The sequence below is a fragment of the Lepus europaeus genome, chromosome X (genome assembly GCF_033115175.1).
Source record: "Lepus europaeus isolate LE1 chromosome X, mLepTim1.pri, whole genome shotgun sequence".
NCBI lineage: Eukaryota > Metazoa > Chordata > Mammalia > Lagomorpha > Leporidae > Lepus > Lepus europaeus.
In genome coordinates this window covers 104,229,751-104,252,727 of record NC_084850.1, presented here as the reverse complement: position 1 = coordinate 104,252,727, position 22,977 = coordinate 104,229,751, and the positions used below count along the sequence as shown (strand labels likewise).

The 22,977-nt window shown below is 35.5% G+C and overlaps 1 protein-coding gene across 8 annotated transcripts in view; it reads left to right on the top strand.

The window, feature by feature from the left end:
• Positions 1 to 22,664, top strand: part of KDM6A (lysine demethylase 6A) — a 185,749-nt gene extending 163,085 nt beyond the window's left edge. For 3 of the 8 annotated variants that reach the window (XM_062184060.1, XM_062184058.1, XM_062184056.1), the window contains 6 exons: positions 1,833 to 1,947; positions 4,124 to 4,311; positions 5,040 to 5,181; positions 18,438 to 18,564; positions 19,858 to 20,028; positions 21,748 to 22,664. In XM_062184060.1, coding sequence (XP_062040044.1) covers positions 1,833 to 1,947; positions 4,124 to 4,311; positions 5,040 to 5,181; positions 18,438 to 18,564; positions 19,858 to 20,028; positions 21,748 to 21,777 — 773 coding nt within the window. In that variant the 3' untranslated portion in view covers positions 21,778 to 22,664. The remainder of the gene's footprint in view (positions 1 to 1,832; positions 1,948 to 4,123; positions 4,312 to 5,039; positions 5,182 to 18,437; positions 18,565 to 19,857; positions 20,029 to 21,747) is intronic. The other 5 variants (XM_062184062.1, XM_062184059.1, XM_062184061.1 and 2 more) reach the window with 2 other exon arrangements.
• Positions 22,665 to 22,977: the final 313 nt, after the last annotated feature.

The window sequence follows — 22,977 nt, the reverse complement described above, 5'->3', positions numbered from 1 at the left end:
AATACAGATGTAATGCAAATCGCATTTTTAATTTAAACATTTTTGGCAGGCACATTTAAGTTAAAAAAAAAAAAAAAGATGAGGTTAATTTTAATCCACTGTATCTAAAATGTTTTCATTGCAACATCTAATCAGTGTAATATTATAGAGATTTTTCACATCTTTTTCATATCAATTCTTTGAAATACAGTGTGTACTGTAGAGTTATTGCACATTTCAGTTCACTTCTCAAGTGTTTATTTTATTGAACAACACAGTCTTAGAGAAGAAATGTTGTATAAATTACTTTGTTAAGGGGAAACACTGTACCTGCAATTACATAAATATAAGCAATGCTTACTTTAATGGACCTTACCATTAGACATAGGTTTTCTAAATTGTAGAGATGCTCTCGGGCTCTACTGCAAGAGAATTTTCTTCAGATGTTGGATCATAGCATCTCCAGTTTTACTTAGAACAAAAAGAGTTCATACCGCAGGCAATTCCAACCATCTACCTGCAATATAAACCCTAATTACCATCAAGTCCCTTGTGACAGTTCTGTAGTAGGCAAATCCAAGAGAAGCTCCTTGGCATCAGTCCTTGGGGAAACCCAGTTAGGTGAATTGGACATCCACAATTGCTTGGAAAGAAGGTTCATTTTGCACCTTCCAGAACAGGGATACTATGACCAGGAACTAAATTTTTAATCCATCACCCCACCAGTGGTGGAGGTGGCGCAGGGGTAAGTTAAAGTACCACAGAAATCTAAATCTAAGGCACCTTTCTCCTTATGCATTGGCTTGGTTGCTGTACCATGGGTGGGGAAATGTCTGGCCCACAGGCTGTGTAAGGCCTGCAAAATCATTTGGTCTGACCTTGCCAAGGCAACCACAGTAACTCTAAGCAGACTAAGTTTTGTTGATAATTTTGTATGTCTGGCAAATGATGATATAAATGGCCCTTGGCAGAAAAAAATGTTCCCACCTCTGCAACCTTTGATTGTTTCCCTCAGATCTGGCGAGGTTGATTCTGTCAATTTTAGGTGCATGCTTGAAAGGGGAGGGGTGTTTCTGGAGAGAGATGGAGCCTCAGATCCTAACATCTCTCCTTGGGGTAGATAGATTTTTTAAACCAGGCTTCCTGCCTCTTTTTTAGTGTCCTGATACTGTCTGTGGGAAATGGAAATTTATTTACAAGGAAGCAAATATTGATATAATAGATGATATTGTTACCATGAACTCATATTAGACACTGTTGTAAGCTGTCATTATTTCAGTGATCTTCAGCGTAACCCAATAATTTAAAGAGTTGTTATTTTGTGCTGTTACATAAAGAAACTGAGAGGTTCAGCAACTTGTCCAGGTTCATGTTACTATTAAGCCAAGGAGCCTGGTAACAGAACATAAGTTCTGAACAATGATTTACACTGTCTTCCATAGATGGTCTTTCTGTTTTTGGTTAATATTTATTTTATTTTTTTTTTTGAAAGGCAGAGTGCCAGAGAGAGATCTTCCATTGGTAGGTTCACTCTCCAAATGGCTGTGAAGATCTGAGCTGGGTCAGGCCAAAACCAGGAGCCAGAAACTCCATCCTGGTCTCCCATGTGGGTGGCAGGGGCTCTTGGATTTGGAACATCTGCTGTTGCTTTCCCAGACTACATTAAGAGAGCAGAATGAGAGCCAGAACAGCCGGCATTTGAACCAGTATTTTGATAAGGGATGCTGGCGTCTCAGGTTGTGCCTTACCCTGCTGTGCCACAATGCCAGCTCCTAAGGTTTCATTTCTGAAGACATGTTTTTAAATAACATTTGTAGTGGGCTGATAATTTTTTTTTTCTTTTTACATTTCAGGTCATCAAGAAAATAACAACTTCTGTTCAGTTAACATAAATATTGGCCCAGGTGATTGTGAATGGTTTGTTGTTCCTGAAGGTTACTGGGGTGTTCTGAATGACTTCTGTGAAAAGTAGGTTCCAAGCTAAATTTTCCTTAAACATGATTATTAGAAAACAGTGATTGTAAAGGACAACTTACTAAGCTAGATATCCTAATGTATTTATACTAGTTTTCACTTACTGTTTTGTAGGAAATTCATTTCAGAGATTTGGTTCTAAACCTATAATGTTGTGTTATTGGAAATATTTTAAGAAAGTTGCCGTGAAATCACTGCATGCATTAGTCATGAATTTAGAGGATAAGAATGATTGAATTATTATTAGTTCAGTTTTAAGGGATGCTATGTAAATCTTTCTTCTGAAAGATATGCATTCTAGGAATTGGAAATGACTTTAGGAAGTAGAAAGTATTCTATAATTGAACAATGTTACAGGTTATGAGTATCTCGGGCTTCAACAAAATGTTTGCATTCGTGACTATTTTTAGAACTGACAACTTTTCCTATAAAGGAATTTTATAAAATTTAGTTAATTCAGCTCTTGTTTTCTATCATTGAAAGAACTGGCATAGTGGAAAGTGCTCCTTTCCTTAAAATTGTGAAGGTAACCTTCATTTATTTCTGTGTCTTAAGTTGAACAGTATCTTGAAATTTTTTCCCATTCGTTTAATTATTATCCAGATAAAGCCTTATTCTCTTTCTGAAAGGTATTATGTAAGTCTGATAATTTTCATTTAGTAATAACATTGAAAGATTATTAAGGGACAAAAATGTTACAAACATAAATTATGTCCCTATTCAGTATTATGCCTCTACCCCAATTAGATAAAGGAAAAAAATCTACCAAAAATATTAACAAATGAGATTACTTTGAAAACTAATTATATTCATATTCTGCAACCTAATTTATTGTTTCTTACTTTGGCTTTATGATCAGGGCCGAAAATACATGGATTTAGTAAGAAGTGCATGATAGTTGAAAGCCAAAAAGTATATCAACCCAAAATTTCCTTATATATAAGAAAGAGATAATCACCTTATTTTGTCTTCAGTACTTAATAGCTACAAGTGTACTTCAAAAAGTTCGTGGAAAATGCATATTAGGAAAAGAATGAGTTTCAAAATTTTTTGCACTGAAATAAACTTTTAATTCAGTTTTCCCATGAACTTTTTGAAGTGCCTTCTTAGGTTTTCCCTCATTGTAGGAAAGCCAATGATGAATAAAATTTTAAAGTTTCAGATACACTGATGAAATAACCTAATCTCTTTTATTTATTTTTTATTTTATTTTTTAAGAAAACTTTTATTTAATAAATATAAATTTCAAAAGTAAAACTTTTGGATTATAGTAGTTTTTCCTCCTAGAACCACCCTCCCACCCGCAAACCATCCCATCTCCTACTCCCTCTCCCATCCCATTCTTCACTAAGATTCATTTTTAATTTTCTTTATATACAGAAGATCAACTTAGTATATACTAAGTAAAGATTTCAACAGATTGCACCCACACAGACACACAAAGTATAAAGTACTGTTTGAAGACTATTTTTACCCTTAATTCTCATAGTATGACACATTAAGGACAGAGATCCTACATGGGAAGTATTGCGCAGTGACTTTTGTTGATTTAACAATTGACACTCTTATTTATGACATCAGGAATCACCCGTGGCTCTTGTCATGAGCTGCCAAGGCTATGGAAGCCTCTTGAGTTCACAAACTCAGACCTTATTTAGGCAAGGCCATAATCAAAGTGGAAGTTCTCTCCTCCCTTCATAGAGGTACCTTCTTCTTTGATGGCCCGTTCTTTCCACTGGGATCTTACTCACAGAGATCTTACATTTAGGTCATTTTTTGCCACAGTGTCTTGGCTTTCCATGCCTGAGAAACTCTCATGGGCTTTTTAGCCAGATCTGAATGCCTTAAGGGTTGATTCTGATGCCAGAGTGCTGTTTAAGGCATTTGACATTCTATGAGTCTGCTGTGTATCCCGCTTCCCATGTTGGGACCCTGTCACATGTTAGTGTTACTTCAGAGTGTATTTGTTTTTCATTTGGAACTTTGAAAAACCAATTTGAGATAGTAATACTAATCTTTAGATGAGTCATTCAATACTCAACTGTTACTGATTTCACATTCTTTATCTATATAGAGCAATTTTTATTGTGCAATCTAGTGAGCAGTTTTTTAAAAACTTTTTTTAAGAAACTTAAACTTGATTCATTTACATTATTTTTTCTTATTTCAGAAATAATTTGAATTTCCTGATGGGCTCTTGGTGGCCCAACCTTGAAGATCTATATGAAGCAAATGTTCCAGTCTATAGGTTTATTCAGCGACCTGGAGATTTGGTCTGGATAAATGCAGGCACTGTTCATTGGGTTCAGGCTATTGGATGGTGCAACAACATTGCTTGGAATGTTGGTCCACTTACAGGTATTTTAAGAATGTTTTTGAAAAGTTTATAGAGGATACTGTCTGATAGGTCTATTTTTTCTTGAAATACAACTCATTGAAAATTGGAAGAAGAATGTCTCACATAAAATTTTGATTTGTAGTATAAGAAATTCAAGTTAACAAATAGAAATCAGACTGTAGATCTCAGCAGATAGCAAATTTATGTCTTCACATATGAAGATATATTCTTAATGATTTTTAGAGTGCTTAGTTTTTATTTTGTAAAGGAGACTCCTATATGGGAGACAGCGAAATAGAAATTAATTCTTTCAAATTTGTCTTTTTATCTAGTATGCTATGTGGCTAGGTCTGTTATGTCAAACTCTGAATTATGCCTTCCATCAGGCAATATTCACCTAAGCTTAAGAATATAGCCTTTGGAGCCAGAAAAACCTGGATTCCGACCAGGACCTGGTTCTTACAACTTTGGGCAAGTTATTTAACCTCTCTGTTTCTTGATTTCTTCATTTGTATAATAGAAATAATAAAATTAATAAGATAAAGATTAAATGACATAAAAGAAAAATACCACAATGCCTGGCACATACTCATAGGAAACCTTCTTTCATAAAACATAAGAATTTTTTCTTGGTGCTTTGAGGTTTTCAGAATTGGTGTTGACGATATCACCTGAGAGGGTGATTAATGGTTATCTTCATATATTTTTGGTACTTTGAGTTGCTTTATGACTGTTTTTTTTTTCCTAGCCTGCCAGTATAAATTGGCAGTGGAACGGTACGAATGGAACAAATTGCAAAGTGTGAAGTCAATAGTACCCATGGTTCATCTTTCCTGGAATATGGCACGAAATATCAAGGTCTCAGATCCAAAGCTTTTTGAAATGATTAAGTAAGTGAATTCTAAAACTGCTGTAGTCCCTCTCTTTTTGGGGAGTGTTAACTATTACATATTTTTCCCCATAGAATTATGTTGACATCAAAACAAAATGGTCCGAAGGTGTAGCAAAATGTAATATGAAAAAAATCCACCTGTTAAAAATATTTTTTTCCTTCCACAGTTAGCCCACTGTGGAAATAAAGGCACAACTTATTCTAAACCATTAGATTCACAAACTTGAATGCTTCCCCACCCCTCTCTGAGTCACCTGAATTCAAAACCTGTGATTCTCCACCCCTCCATGAACTGAGTTGCAAGGAGAACTTAAGTTTTAACGTTAAATATCTGTGTTTAGTAACTGAGGGATGAGTGGCATCATAGATCAATTACTGTTACCAAGAAATTAGCAGTTAATATAGGGAATTGAATAAAATGTTAATTTTATTTTCATTATGTTTTATAATTATCCCCTTGTCTAAGCTACTTTAAATACTTTAATACACATTACGTAAGTATCTAGTGATTCAGCTTGAATACACATATACTTATAAGCTACTCATTTGTTGCAACAGTTTCTGTACTAGTCATTTTGCAAATCTATTTTATAGGTAATATTTTCAAGCAGTGCTATATAGCAGTGTTTTCCTAAATTGTGTTTTCTGTTACCTCCTCTACCAACAAATGATTGGGACTTCTGCTCAAAGTTCAATGAGTCCTTTATTTTAAAATTTATTTCTTCTGTTTATGAATATAATTTTTCCTGAAGTTTTTATTTTTTTGTAAAATGATTTTGATGTTATATGTGTTGGTGTGTTTTTTGAATGGGGGTGAAGAGTTATAATGTACAGCATTCCCAAAACTTCTTTTACCAGTATCTTCTGAAGAATTGATCTCTTCAAAAACTCATTTTGGAATACACTGCTTTATACTTAGTGAAGAAATTAGTTTGTCTTAATCTTTGTTAAAATGGTATTTACATTATTTCTCCTCTCAGTATAATAATTTGGTCATCTTGTGTTGTTTTCAAAATATTGTCTTTTGAAAGTAGTCTTGGCTTATTAAGATGATTTCAAATCTAAATCCAAAATTTTATTCAGACAGTTGTATGGCCAAGGTAACATGCCTGTGAATTATCTTACGACACGACCCTTCAGTAATTGCACACTCTTATCTGTTCCTGGGCAAAAGGAATAGGGAGAAATAAAAAGGAACAAAAACAAATCATCCCAAGTAATGTTCAAATCCTTGAAAACACTGGATTTAGGCACCATATTCTCTCTGTAGGTATCAATGGTAGAGTGAAGGATTGTCTGTTTATCTTGTTATAACTCAGAATGATACTTTGGTCTGAATAGCGAATTCAGTGTTACTTTGGAGGAAAAAATGACCTAAAGTCACTGAAGATGTTTAGTCAGTTGGAGGTAGGCACCAACTAGATGTTAATTCAAATTAACTGAGAGTAAGGAAATGGTGCAGTGTCAAAGTCATTCATCTCACAGCTGTATAGACTAAAAGTGACTCATTACATTTTGGATAGATTAGGAATTTATAATTGGAAAGGTAAATGTATTTGAAATTGATACAAATAAATCCCACTCACCATGTTTTTGAGAGCTAACTGTATGCTAAATACTATTCTAGGTATAGATGATAGACATAGAAGTGTATAAGAGAAATCTCTGTCCTCAGGGAACTTGTAGGGAAACTATAGTGTTGCAAGACAGAGACTCTCAAGCAGATAAATAGGAATAGCAGGTAAATTACTGAGAAATAATTTATTTCATGAATAAGATAAAGTAGAATAATATTTGGGCAGGGAGTGGTGAAGAGTACTGCTTTTGCTAAAGTGGTCAGGGTAGGTATTTGAGAAGGTGAATTTTGTGCTTAGGCCTGAATAATGAGATGAAGTCATCTATGCAGAGAGCAAGTGAAGGCTGAATTGGGAGCAACTTAGATATGTTTATGGGACAAAAGGCTAGTGTGACTGTAGCAGAATGAGAGAAAGGAAGAGTACAGTGATAAGCTCAACAAGGTGATCAGGAACAAGATTGTACATGAACTTAAGGACATAAAAAAAGCATATATATTAATTCTAAGTATTATAAGTCACTAATACAGGATTTTAAGTAGTAGAGAAATAGGTTCTGATTTAAAATTTAAGAAAATGGATCTGGTTGCTTTGTGGACAATTCCAAAGGGCAAGGTTCAAAGTAGGAAGAACATTTTGGAGGTAATTGCAATAGTACAGACCAACCTAAAGACAGATTTAACTGTGGAGGTAGGGAGAGGAATCAAACTAGGGACTACTGTGGTGCTGAAGTTCACAGGATGTCTTCACAGGTTGGGTGGTGGATAAGAGGGGAAAAGAAACCAAGGAGAGATTGTTGCCATATGCTGCCATTCTTACCTGGCCTATGTTAATTTAAACATTGTCCACCTCTATCATCTTTCCCATTCCCTACCCTGCCCCCGTCATGTTTGCCATCTTTCTAGACTCCTTCCAGGTATTATTGTGCCTCTTAGTGTTTGAAATGCTGGACACTGATACTTGTATTCATCTTTATTATCAAGTTGGCATATTGAAATTAGACATACGAAATGTGGGCATTTTTCCACTTACATAATCACTGGTGGGGTTTTTTTTTTTTTTTGTATGTTCCTCTTTTTTAACTTATATGTCTTTACATACTTACTTGTACTCCATTTTGCCCTGTACTACAGAAGTCTAATCATTTGAATCTCGATTGTATTCCTCATTGTGATAAGAATTCTACTCTGAGCTTAAGTTGTCATGAGATGTGATCAGCAAGGCTCTTTTTGTCATCACACCGATTAAAAATGTTAACCACAAGTTCAAGCCCCTAGGCCTTGCTTTATAAGCTTCCTTTTTTTTTTTTTTTAAGATTTATTTATTTATTTATTTGACAGGTAGAGTTACAGGCAGTGAGAGGGAGAGACAGAGAGAAAGGTCTTCCTTCTGTTGGTTTACCCCCCAAAATGGCCGCTATGGCCAGAGCTACGCTGATCCGAAGCCAGGAGCCAGGTGCTTCTTCCTGGTCTCCCACCCAGATGCAGGCACCCAAGCACTTGGGCCATCCTCCACTGCCTTCCCGGGCCACAGTAAAGAGGTGGACTGGAAGAGGAGCAACCGGGGCTAGAACCCGGGGCCCATATGGAATTCCGGTGCCACAGACAGAGGATTAGCTAAGTGAGCCATGGCGCCGGCCCTAAGCTTCCTTACTAAAAGTGAACTTTTCACCAATTAATACTGTTCCTTTTCTTTCATGTAATGAATATTTACTAACTGCATACAAGGCTCTGGGTTAGATCCTGAGGATTTATAAATATCGAGTGTAGGTCCTGTGTTGAAGTAGAAGTTAGTATATATAAAAAAAGAGATTGAAAGAAATAATGATAGATCTACTGGATTATTTCCATCCCACAGTCAGAGAAGTCTTTTTAAGCTGTGCATTCTGAGGAGGAATGAATTGTATGTGGAGATAGAGGAGAAAGAAATAGCAGCTAAAGCCAGCTTAAGAACAAACTGTGGCACCATTGGAAAGCTTCCTCAGTTCATCAATAAAATAATAATGTACATACATTCTGTGTCTCCTTAAACCCAACACAGTCCATTCTCCTCCAGTGAATCTTGCACCAGGCAAGATTGTTGAGTTATTTAGGGAAGTCATGTTGTATGAAAAACTCAATCTAAAATCATATTCAGCATATTATATTCTGAGAGGCTAAGGACTTCTGACCCTCTAGAGGAATAGCAAATACGTACTCACTCCAGCTCATCTTCCCTTCTTACTCATTCTCTTTCCAGTACCTACCCCTGCTTGTCCCCCTCTTTACTTCTTTCGTTAGCTGTTTGTTTATGTTTATATGGCACAACTCTGCTGAGTATGTGTTGACAGCAGTTGCTACATTTTGGCTTGAGACAGTGTGTGTAATGAATAGTAGAATAGATAGTTATAAAAGTTGGTTAGAGACAAGTCTTGTCTTACATACCAAACTTAAGACTATTTTGTTGGAGCACTCTTGGTGAGTTGTTATGTAATATCTAGTTGGTGCTTCATCTGAATCTCTCTGGCTGTTAAATAAATATAGTAAACTTGTGGATGAGAAGAAAATGACTGAATCAAGGACCCTTTGAGTTTTTAAGTCTGAATTCTAGATGGTTTTATGCATAATGCTAGTTCAAGTACTGAGGAAAGAGCTTCTCAGACTGTATCTTAGTTACTCCTCCCAGCATCCCACTTTCATCCAGTTAGAGGTAGAACTAGGATTGACACCCATGTCTTCTCTGAAACCACTTAGATGACTCTGTGACACAGGACTTCATTTTTGAGGAGCCAGTTAAATGGTGGGATAGAGCTTTTTAGAAGACGCTGACTGGCGAGGGAGTCTTCTACCTAAGTAGTTTGTGATTGCCTTGGGTGGAACAGGAACACGCAAATTAGGGACAGACTTGGAGATATTTAAGAAAAGGGTCAGGAGAGCTTGGAGAATGTATTATTTGTTTTTTTGTTTGTTTTTTGTTTTTTTTTAAGATTTATTTATTTGAAAGAGTTACACAGAGAGACTAGGAGAGGCAGAGAGAGAGAGAGAGAGAGGTCGTCTATCTGCTGGCTCACTCCCTAATTGGCTGCAACGGCCAGAGCTGCGCCAACCCGAAGCCAGGAGCCAGGAGCTTCTTCCCAGTCTCGCAAGCGTGGGCAGGGGCCCAAGCACTTGGGCCATCTTTTACTGCTTTCCCAGGCCACAGCAGAGAGCTGGATCAGCGCCTATATGGGATGCTGGCACTGCAGGCGGCACCTTTACCTGCTACACCACAGCACTGGTCCCCTGAATTACCTTTTAATACGGCATTAATTCTGTTTACACTGATTATAAGAATAATAGTATTTTTAAAAGACAAATGTCAGCTAAACAAGTAGAATGGAGAAAATATACAATCTTCCTTAACTTGGTCTTTGAATTTTTTTAATTAAACACTGAAATCTACAGTGTATATGGGATTTAATTTTTTTTTTTTTTTTAGGTTTTCATAGTTAAGTGACAAGTTATAAGGGTTTTTTTTGTTTGTTTGTTTTTGCACTTTGAATTTCAAGTTGGTTCTCTAAGTGCCCTGCAATTCCATAAAGTCCTTTTTCTGAAGTCACGTAGTAAATCTCTGCCAATTTTTACAACCAAGGCATTTTACAAAAATACGTTAACCTTCATATTGTACTTCACGTTTTTCCAAATACCTCCTACACTGGCATGAGTCAAAAGAACATCCATTATCTTGATCATTTCTTTCATAATACAGTGAACTTGACTTTAAAAGTTCACAGCCTGACTCCTTAGGAAAATTTTAGTGGGAGCTTACTGCATAACCTTGTTTGGATTTCATTTAACTGCTTAAAAGAACATAAAGATATTGCAATGAACGTAGTTTCTCCCTCTTTAGACTAAATTCTTAAGTGTCTCTTTCAAATTTAAGCCTTTTTTGTTCTTGCATGTTAACTGAAAAGTATACATTAAAACTTTGGTTGCTAAAAATTTCAGTTAAACTTCATTTTGGCAATAACTGCTACTGAGAAGACTTTACAATTTTTAATATTTTTAACAGTGATCAGACTTGTGTGTTTGGCAGCACAGAAATAGCATTAAATGTAAGACAGATTTAGAAGCTACATTAGAATGTAATTGCTTTATGGGTAAGAGGAGACAAAGGTTAGAGGGCAAAATAAACTGCTTTAGTCTTTGGCTTAAGCATTGTGGTGTGACTTGGGTTTCTTGATGAAATTAAGAATGAAAGAAGAGGAAGTGGGTTAGGTGTAGGGAATGATAATTACCAGTTTGGCTGGCTTTAGACATAGAGAACGTGAATTCTTCCTGTGAGGTTTAAGTTAAAGTTTCTATTAAGCAACCAGATGGTGTATAGTTCTGTTGCCTAGAGAAGGAATCTCAGCTGACTGATAGGTAATCACTGCTAAAGTGTTGGCTGTTGAGTTTTCAGAACTGTTTGCTATTTTTAAAGTAGAGAATTGCCTACACAAAGAAATCTATTAAGGAAGACTTGGAAGTTTAAGCTACTGATCACTTCCTTTAATTCATCCAACTAGGAAAATTTTTTCACGTTAAGATGTCTTAGTCTCCTTCAAAATATGTGAAATTTACATATGAAACACTGCTACACCCTACCCCAACTTGTTTCTACTTTTTTCCTCCCAACTTTTACTTTGAAAATTTTTAAATCTGACAAAAAGTTGAAAGAATAGTACAATGAATATTTGTATAAACTTCATCTGTATTCATCAGTTAAGTTTTTGCCACATTTCCTTAGCACTCTGTATATTCACATATAGTCAAACGCACTGTTTTGGATGAGTCATAGTAAGAAGTAGTTTGCAGACATTATGGAATGTCACTCCAGATACTTCATCCTACATCATTTAAGGATAAAGATATTTTCTCTTTACAGCCACAGTGCCACTTATCATATCTAACATGTAGGAAATTGAGTGGTGTCACCTAACATACAGTCTACATTTAGATGTCCCCAACTATTGATAAATGTCTTTTTTTTAGCTCTTGTCTCTCCTCAACCTACTGTCCTATTCCAAGTTGAATCAAGGTTTGTCCTGGATTCTGTACATTTTGTTGTATCTTCTTTAGTCTCTTAAATCCATGAAAATATTTTTTCATTACTTTTTTTTTTCTTTTAAGACATCAGGCCTTTATGCTGTGTAGAGTTCCACATTTTGGATTTGTTTTCTCATATTTTTATTTGGAACAAATTTTTTTTAAACAACAACTATTAATGTTTACTTTTGGTAAGTCCCTACCCCACTCCAGTATAAACTGTTTATTGATATTTTCATGAGTGGATCCTGAGTGAATTAAGTTTTACAAAATAGGTACTTTAAGTCTTAAAATTAAGGGTGGGGAAAATAATTGTTGCTTTTTAATCCATTTTGGTTGAAATTTACAGTGTTTAGCCTGTGGTTTTAATTTGAAAAAAACTGGTTGATTGGGAGTTAAAGGAAACTCTCACTCTGCAAATTCATGATTCTCATTTTCAGATATTTGAGATAACATTACTTTGACCTATATTTACTTCCTGTAAAATGCTAAGACTCCTTGCTTCACTTTAAGACTCACACATTGTTTTGGTTTTACCATTCAGCTATTCCTGTTAACTGCTAATACATTTCCCTTGGAAAGAAGCAGATGATAGTGCAGCAGATGAGCTCCCGAGACTATTGGTACTGATGAAATTTCCTTGTGGGTAACAGGCTTTCAGAATAAATAAGACTTCTAGGTACAGTCGAATAGGTTAATTTTAGTGGTAGCTAAAACTATCCCCAGCAAAGATGGTATAAATTATTGGACTCATGCTGCATTCTTAGCAAGTTAATAGAATGAAATTATGTTTCTGGCACATTGGAAACTTTTTTCTGCCAGTAACTTTGTTAGTTCCACTTAAATCTCCATAATAAATAGTCCAGTAAATTTTAAAATATATCAAAAACAGAATACCAAGGAATGCATTTTTCTCTGAAAAGTTCAGTATCATTTCAAGGCTTAGATTTAGGAGGAATGCATATCAGGTAGTATGTTGAGAAATAGAAAGTTAGTTTTCAGACTATGTATTATCTTATTTACTTCCCTGTGCTATGCCAGATACTTAGATATTCTAAAAATACTAATAACAAATAACCCAATAATTGAGTGTAAGTTCTCTAAAATTTCAGCAATACCAAGTGCAATGAAAGCCACTTCCGACAAACCTAATTTCTTGGCATATCCTTTTGTTATTTCAATTTTTAAATGTACTGTCTAATGAGTATACTATTATTTGTTTTCACTTTCTTTTATGTATGTGTATCTTTTTTTTTTTTTTAAGATTTATTTATTTACTTGAAAGAGTTACAGAGAGGCAGAGTGAGAGAGAGAGAGATCTTCCATCCATTGGTTCACTCCCCAGATGGCCACAACTGTCGGAGCTGTGCCTATCCTAAGTCAGGAGACTGGAGCTTCTTCTGTGTCTCCCACGTGGGTGTAGGGGCCCAAGGACTTGGGCAATCTTTCACTGCTTTCCTAGGCCATAGCAGACAGCTGGATCGAAAGTGGGCAGCCAGGACTCAAACCGGCACCCATATGTGATGCCAGCACTGCAGGTGGCAGCTTTACTCACTATGCCACAGCGCTGGCCCCAATTATATCTTTCTGATGTAACTTTTATGAGCATTAATTATTTTAACATAGTCAAGTTCAAGTAATAAGTTAACATTTATTGAGCACTTACTGCCAGGCACTACTAAGCATTTTGTATAACTTGTAATTCTCATAACCGCACTATAAGCAAAGTTATCCCCTTTTTACAGTTGAGGTAACTGAGGCATGGAGAATAAGAAGTGTGTTGTGGAGTTGGGATTTGAACCCAGGCAATTTAAGTTGAATCTGCTCTTGCCCACTCTACAGCCATCTCACTGTGATCTCCTAAGGCTCTAATCATAGGAACATAAGGGTTTGTGAAGTTGGTATTATTATAATCTTAGACATTGCTTTTAATTTTTTCACTTATTAAGTGAGATTAGCACTAGTTCTTATCTGCCTAATCACAGAAATCACTTGGAACTCTTATTAAGTAGATTTCAGGCTTTGTTCCTGCCAAGTAAAATCACAGTTCTATGGGAAGAACTTTGGAATCTCTTTCACAGTAACCTGTTAAAATTTTATGATTAGGCAAGTTAGGGACAAGAATAGATCTCTTTGAGAAATAAGAATTTTTGGGTTTCCCCTTTTCTTTTACATATATTATAGATTATTACCTTATCTATATCATACACACTATATCACAAGTGCAGAATTTTTAAATGTAAATTAAAGCAAACTGTTAGGCATTAAGTCCTTTTTCCCTTTGATTACCAGTTTTAAATGGCTAAATGAGATATTCTACAACTCTTTGGTCACAGCCATCTGTCCTCATGATAGAACAGAATTTCTTCCAAACTATGAGTAGTTAATGGCATTGCCGCAAAGACCAATCCATAATAGCATACATAGATCCTAATACTGTAGGATTTCATCTAGGATGCTTTTTTTGGACATTAACTAAATAAAATCTAAAGATTCTAAAACTCTGCATTCTCATGGTTAATACATATTTGCTTTCATACTTCTTTTTTTTTCTATCCAGGAATCTAAAGTTTTTAAGATACTCATTTTATCATTGACTGAGACCTTGATTTTCAGCCATGTGGTTGGTTTAAATGAAATTATTAGGTGCTTATTGACATGCAGATACTCCCTGCTTTCCTGGAAGAATGTGACCTTGGAGTGACAGGGAACAAGAGAGTGTTTTGAGGGCTCATAGGTTGACTCCCTCTACCTGCATAGTTCTTGAGTAAGATGAGGCTGAGTCGGCAAGGCACTTCTTGGTGTGGTCTGGTCTGGTCTGATCTGCTCTTCCTTTGGTTTATTTATTTGAAAGGCAGAGCAAGAGTGAGGGAGAGTGACTGTCAACCTAGCAGAGCTTCTGTCTACTGATGCACTCCCCCAAATGGCTGCAAAAGCCAGTGCTAGACCAGGCCAAAGCCAAGAAGCAGGAATTCCATCAGGATCTCTCACGTGGATGGCAAGGGCCCAAGTAATTGGGCCACTTGCTGCTTTTCCATGCATATTAACAGGAAGCTGGACCAGAAGTGGAGTAACTGGGACTCAGTCCAGTGCTCCAGTATGAATGCTGCTGTCAGAGCAGGACTTAACTCACTGCAACACAGCACCGGCCCCTTGGTATTCTTTAGTTTGTCATCAATTTCTTAGTGACTATGGTTGTTAAGGTGTCATATTAACCCATGTTTCATTTGTGTCCACACTGATATTTGGAAACTTAGTCAAGCTGCCCCTAGAGTGTCAAAACAGTATCTTAATTTTGATGTAGTATCATTATAGCCTTGATCTTATTCTGCCCAGAAACTTTATCACCAGATTAAATCTTGTTCCAACAATTGTTTGTTTCCTAAGTAACCCGCATACTGCCACCTCATGGCATTCTTTGTGCATAGAAGGTACCTTCTCTACCCCCCACCCACACACACACACCTTGCCTTCCTGCTCATATCTAAATTAATGTATTCAAATTCAGAAACTTCATATTTTGTGTAAAAACTTCTGTGACTTCCACCTTCTCTCACCTGAACATGATCTCTCTAAGTTTTGGTATCCATAACATAATATGTCTATTTATCTTTTGTCAAATTATTAATTTCTGACTATACTGTACATTTTCATTCTAAACTCTGTGTGAAGTCATTCTCTAAATTCGCTCTGTCTTTAGGCTTTATCTTTGCTCATCAGTTTTGGTTGGCTTAGATTGTATTGTATAATGTCCTATATACAATACAGTCTTCAGTCGGCTTCTTCCTCATGGTTTTTTCCTCCAAGTTAGAGCTGTCTTTAATCCCTTGCCCTTTTGTGGTAGTCTTTCATCCAACAACTAAAAATAGAATTTGGGTGCTGAAACCATATTGATCCTTAAAAGCTAAGGAATTCTCTGCTGTTATAATTGTAGAAATCATTTTGTTCTTAAAAGGTGTGTGTGCAAGATAGCATTTTCCATCGTCTGCTAGACGTTTTGTGAATAATTTCTTCTGAGCAAATTTGTTTTAAATTGCTATAAGTTGTTTAAATTCAGAAAAAGAGCAAATGAGAACCCTGCTTTTATTTGACATTTTTAGCTTTTTAATACACTCAAGCATTATCAATATAAAATCAAATTCTGGGGTTAATCAAAGCAGAACAGGTTACTAAATCAAATCTTGTATATTATATCTTTATCTCCTCTAGCATCCTTGGCCAAAATCTCTTTTATTTATTTTTCCTATCCTTTGATTGATTCATATCCTTTCTTTAAGACCTACTCATTGTTGTAGACTTCATAAGAACCTCTATCTCTCTAAATTCCCTTTTTGTTCTGACTTCTACTTCGTGAACATGGGAAAGAACAGAAACTTTCAGTGTTAAAGAAAAATAGGATGACAAGGAAAAACCACACTTCGAAAGTCATTTTCAGATATGATTAGTAGAGCTGTTACTTTTGTAAGATTTCAGTGCCACAGAAAATAAAAATTCTGGAGCTGTGATTCTAGAAACATACTACTCATAGGCTACCGTTTACTCTTAATAACCTTAGTTCCGACCCTATGTTATTTGCAGGGAAATAGTATACTTACTGCCTTTTGCTAGATGAAATTATCAGACTAACCGTAAGTTAGAAACTATGGTCTGTCAAAGTAGTCAGTAGTATTGGAGATAAAAATTCATTTACTTAGTAAAGTGTGGAATAATACCCCACACATCTAATGTTCTGCTTAAAAAAAAAAAAAAAAACTGTTGAGTAAAGCTAGGAATCTAATGTTCACAAGAGAAGAAAAGGAATGGATAAGAATAAGATCTAAGAAGAGATTTAAAAAAAAAAAAAAGTTTAGTCTGAGGAAAGATTTTCTGCTTTTTAAAACCCCTAGCTCAATCACTTACATACTCTACGACATACAAATTTAGCTTGTTGAGCCCCTGTTTCCCAATTTGTAAAGTAGAGATAACCTCACTACACAGAATTGTTATGTATGTGAAATACCAAATCACTTCAGTCTGGTTCTTATTATGTATTGTTTATATTTTATTATTATTATTTTTTTTGTCCATGTGGGAGCACAGTTGAGTTTGCAAATCTTCCAAAGGTATCTGCAGAGTTTGGGGCATTATTTCCTGGTTAAAGAGACCTTATTTTGAAGCCCTACTTGGAGAGTTTGTTCAGTAAGTTCTGTGCCTTCAGAGATTTATTGTATGGGACATGGAGAGGGGAAAAAAAGCAGGTGCTGTTAAAGAGCTGGAGGCATAGTCTGAATTTTGTCTATTGTCTTCTTGCCATGATCTGAATTTTTACTTGCTACTTTCCCAGCACCCTGTACACATGCAAACACACAGGTATCTATCCTAGTTTGACAGGTAGTCCCAGTCTGAAGCATTATTTTTGTTTCTAAATAAGTTAAACATGCTGTTTATAAATAAATTAAACATGCAAGAACTACTAAAGCCAAACTGAGAGTGAAATCCTTTGAATATGATACTTAAGGAATTGTCTTGCAACTACAAAGTTAGTATTTTATTTGAGTTAGCAGATTGTAACCTATACATGGATTTTGATAAGTAACGGTACTTTGACCTAGCAATTTACAATGACAAAGAAATTTAAATTAATATAATTATTCTATTACTTAGAATTTTAGTTGTTTAGTAGACAAATGTTGACTTATTGATCACTTTACGCTGGGCACTGTCTTAGGCAGTGAGTAGATGGTATGAATAAAATAGACAAAACCTTTGCTTTCAAGACAGCACTCAATTGCTAAGCCCATTTAATTGTCTTTAGGGTATTTTTGTTGTCTCCAGATTTTAGAGCTGAAAAGTATCTTAGAGAGATCATCTAGTCCAACTTCTCTATTCAAATTAAGAGCCTGAACCACTAAGATTCCCAGGAGAATAGAAACATTTAGCAGACAATTCCAAATAATGACAACAAACTATAGGAAAATCAGCAGAAATTATGTGAATTTTTGTTGTTAGCATCATAAGTATGAGTTTAGAAAGGGTATAAATTATAAAAAACTCCAGTTGTGTTCATAAAAATGTGTTCTATATTATCTTCAAGTGAAAAATAAAGAAACAAGCGGGTTTTTTCTTTAGCCCTGTAATTAAACCAGTTTTGTATTCTGCAGTGTTGTGTAAATGGTTTTCTACCTACTGACTCAAGAGTTTGAAAAGAAACTATATGGATGATGGCTGTTAATGAGTGTCTAGGTAGTATTAGAAATAATGTGTCTTCCTGCCCTACTAGAATCATAGCAGTTCACATCTGGAATTCAGACCCCTAATTTCAAAGGAATTGACTCTCAAAGAGAGGTTAACTGACTTGCCCAAGTAAGAGCCAAAATTAGTAACTCATAAAGCAGGAACATTTTTTATTATAGGATCATTATATTTTGATATTCAGATACCACTTATTCTCAACTTTAAATGATTTGATTTACTATTATTTCATCAGATCTGTTGAACATTGCCTTTTTTAATCTTAGAAATTGATAAAAGAACAATTATGAAGTCATAGACATTAGAAACAAGTCTCTTGGCATTATTTCTAATTGGTATATCTTTTATACTGCAAATAATCAATATTCAGTTGCTGGTCACAAATAATTTTTCCTCCACAATAGGTATTGTCTTCTGAGAACTCTGAAACAGTGCCAGATGTTGAGGGAAGCTCTCATTGCTGCAGGAAAAGAGATTATATGGCATGGACGGACAAAAGAAGAACCAGCGCATTACTGCAGCATTTGTGAAGTAAGTAATTATTCTTACCCCCAGTTGTTTTGTAAAGCCCCTTACTCCTTCACTTTGAGTGTCTCTTTAGTTATTAAAGCCCCTTACTCCTTCACTTTGAGTGTCTCTTTAGTTATTTATGTATACTTTCATATGTTTTACCATAACTAACCTTGTGGGAGAATTCAAAATGAATTTTAAAGGTAAAATCAAGATAATTGCATGGCAAAAACAGGGATAAGTTGAATGTTCACATTTTTTAGTTCAGTTGAATAGGTGCAAGTTGCTGCCTGTTGAGAGTAATGGAAAATATGGTGAACTCTGGGATTTAATTAATATAACTGTTCAAAGAGACCATAAGATCATGAGAATTTTCTGATATTGAAGAAAACTCAACGATACACATTGAAGATATGTTTCAAACCTTAAAAATTCTCTAGTTTTGGCAATGACCTTTATTTGCAATGATTGGATCCATTAAGTCTTTTTAATGTTGTAAAACCTGGCCAAAGTAAGTCATTAGGAGATCAGCTAGATTCCAGTTATGTGTGTTATATCTCATAAAAACAGATGTATAAGCTTTCTAGTATTTGAGAATGATCTCTGTCCCACCATGTTGTTTCTTATCCTGCTTGAGCCCTAGCAACTCACTCATCTTCCTGTATAAGGTAGAGGTATTATTTCTGAAATGACACTATGTTCAAGAATATACATTTTATTTGTACTCAAACTCCTTAACATGAAGCTTATAACTGAACACCTACCCATTGTCACTATTTCCTCATTTGTGAAGTAATCAGATTTTAATCAACAAGTATCTTTTTGAGGTTTGCCAAAGCACTAGGCACTGGCAATGTACAGATGCATAACACATGGTCTTCATTCTCAAGGAGCTCAGTCTGTGGGGAAGATATGCATTTGTATGCAGTACCCAGTGGTGAGCACTGTTCTGGAGAAGTAAAAGGAAAATAATAATCACTGGCATCTGATTGTATGTTTTGGATTTAAAACAAGAATAAATAAGTTAATCTTCATCAAACTTTTGAACTAGACTTTGCCAGTAGTTGTCATGAGTATGGATGGCATTCCTGTAGGTCACTCCTCTAAATATATATTACCACCCATGTATGGGTTTTGGTGCAAAATAAACCTGGTCTATTAAAAGTTCTTGGACATAGTCATGTTTTCTTAGTACCTATTCTTTATCAGAGGATACTGTCCACATATCCATTGATGTAGAATTCCATGATTATACTAAAGCAGTACAAGGAATACCACTATCTGTTGAATGCAGTTTTCTCTTGTATAAAACAGGTGGAGGTTTTTGATCTGCTTTTTGTCACTAATGAGAGTAATTCTCGAAAGACCTACATAGTACATTGCCAAGATTGTGCACGAAAAACAAGTGGAAACCTGGAAAATTTTGTGGTGCTAGAACAGTACAAAATGGAGGACCTAATGCAAGTCTATGACCAATTTACATTGGTAAGTAAAATCACCATGTGCGTACATAGTTAGCTGGGTTGTGAAGCAGTAGTGTTTGCTCTGCCACCTGATGAGTAGGATGTAATGAAAGATTTAAATTTTCCTTTGGCTTAGGTACTGCCTGAGGGAGTATTCATATCTTTACCCACTCCTCTACTTGCAAGCATTTATTTCTGTGAAAGTGGCAATATCGTTTTTTGTTTTCTTCCTGTGTGAGACCAGCTTAACTTATGTTACAGAAATTGCATTTGAAAATCTTTCTGTGCTTTAGAACGCTATCATATCCTTTATGTCGCTTGATCTCAGTTGATGTTTGTATACGTAGATTATTAGTGCCCACACTAATCAGTAACTTTTTAAATGCACTTCTTTTAAAGCTAATTATATTTATGTAAAATTCTGTTTTTGTCAGAAGTGTTAACCTCATGGAAATATTTGATGGAACTTAGCTTCCTGGTATGTTGTGTGACCTAATGAAATTCAGGTATATCATTTCACTCTAGCAGATCAATAGCTTTGTGAATAGAAACACAGACACAATTATGAGTTGTTGATTTCCTCCAATACTTTTCTCTCACACATTTGAGATGAGAAAACTGACTTTTTGAAACTGGTATTTTCACTTGAACAATCCTCAAGATTGCTCAAAGAAGAAAAATACCTGGAAATGTTGAACAAAATATATTATCCAAGATGGTATCTAAAAGCATTCACTAGTGAAAGTGTAACTGATAAATTATTTTTCTAAAAGGGTTTTTTAAAAAGCAATCTAAAGAAACATTAAATTTAATAATGTTCCAAGAGTGTTTTTTTTTTTTTTTAAAGAATTATTTATTTATTTGAAAGGCAGAGAGACAGAGAGATGTCTTCCATCCACTGGTTCACTCCCCAAATGGCCACAACAGCCAGAGCTGGGCAGATCAGAAGCCAGGAGCTTGGATCCCCAAGGACTTGTGCCATCTTCCACTGCTTTCTCAGGCCATAACAGGAGATGGATTAGAAGTGGAGCAGCTGGGACTCAAACTGGTGCCCTTATGGGATGCCAGCACTGCAGGCAGCAGCTTTACCTGCTATGCCATAACACCGGCCCCATTCCAAGAGTTTTGACTAATTGGCGGGGACATACAGAAAATTACAAGCACAGTAATTAGGGTAATGGTCTCAGACTTACAGGAGAATTGGCCAGGTGGGAGACAGTAACAGAAGTTGTACTTTTATATTGTATAGCTGGCTAATGAATTTTCTTGAGAATTATTTTTCTTAACTTAGTAAGTAGACTGTGGGACTGGCACGTGGCATAGCTGGTAAAGTTACCACCTGTAGTGCCAGCATCCCATATGGATGCTGGTTCAAGTCCTGGCTGTTCCACTTCCGATCCAGCTCTCTGCTATGGCCTGGGAAAGCAGTGAAAATGGCCCAAGTCCTTGGGCCCCTGCACCCACCCACATGGGAGACCCAGAAGAAGCTCCTGGCTCCTGGCTTCGGATCAGCGCAGCTCCAGCCGTTGTGACCAATTCGGGAGTGAACCAGAGAATGGAAGACTTCTCTCTCTCTGTCTCTGTCTCTCTGCTTCTCCTTCTCTCTCTGTGTAACTCTGACTTTCCAATAAATAAATCTTTTCAAAATAAAAATAAGTAGACTGTATGTTTGTAGCCATGAACTAGAGAATACAGTTAATGATTTGTATACCAAAATAACCTAACTTGCTTTTATTTTCAGGCTCCTCCGTTACCATCCGCCTCATCTTGATATTACTCCATTGACATTAAATGAGACCTTTTCTGCTATTCAGGAAGTATCCCAGTTCTGCACCACTGGTTTTTGTAGCTATCTCGTAAGGCTGCTGGCTGAAAACTGTGTCTATGCAACCTTCCAAGTGCGGAGTGTCAACCAACTGGATGGAGGAGAGTACTACTCCTACTCCAGGACTCTCACAAAGCTGATCAGCTGAACTTCAGAAAAAAATAATAATTTCCATGTTTTGTATATATCTGACAAAACTGGCAACATCATACAGACTACTGACTTGAAGACAACCTCTTTTATATTTCTCTATTTCTGGGCTGAAGAATTTGTTTTCATCTATCTTTTCCCCTTTCAGAATTTTCCTTGGAAAAAAATACTAGCCTAGCTGGTCATTTCTTTGTAAGGTAGTTAGCAATTTTAAGTCTTTCTTTGGTCAACTTTTTTTTAATGTGAAAAGTTAGGTAAGAAACTTTTTTACTACTTTTATGTTTTTTCTGTCTTGTTTTGAAACCATGTTGGTTACACTTTTGGTTCCTAAATAAAACATTTAAAAAAATTAACAGCCAAGTCACAAAGATAACGGATTGCACATAGACTAAGGAATAAAAACTTCAGATTTGTGATTTTTGTTTCTAATCTTGATGTAAATTTACACTATTTATAAATACATATTTATTGCTTGAAAATATTTGTGAATGGAATGCTGTTATTTTTTCCAGATTTACCTGCCATTGAAATTTTAAGGAGTTCTGTAATTTCAAACACTACTCCTATTACATTTTCTATGTGTAAATAAAACTGCTTAGCATTGTACAGAAACTTTTATTAAAATTGTTTAATGTTTAAAGAGTTTTCTATTGTTTGAGTTTTAAAAAGACTTTATGTACAGTGCCCAGTTTTTGTTCATTTTTCAAATCTGATTATATATATTTTATATATACTTATGTATGTATATATAATATATATAGAAATCTGGATATATATGTATAAAGATTTAGAACTTAAATTTTTCTCGTTTTAAGTTTCACATCTATGGTAGATTTTTGAGGTGTCTACTGTAAAGTATTGCCTACAAAAGTATGATTATTTTTAAAGAAATATATATGGTATGTATCTTCAAGACCTAAAATGTCAGACTGGTTTATTGTTAAGTTGCAATTACTGCAATGACAAACCAATAAACAATTGCTGCCAAAATGTAGT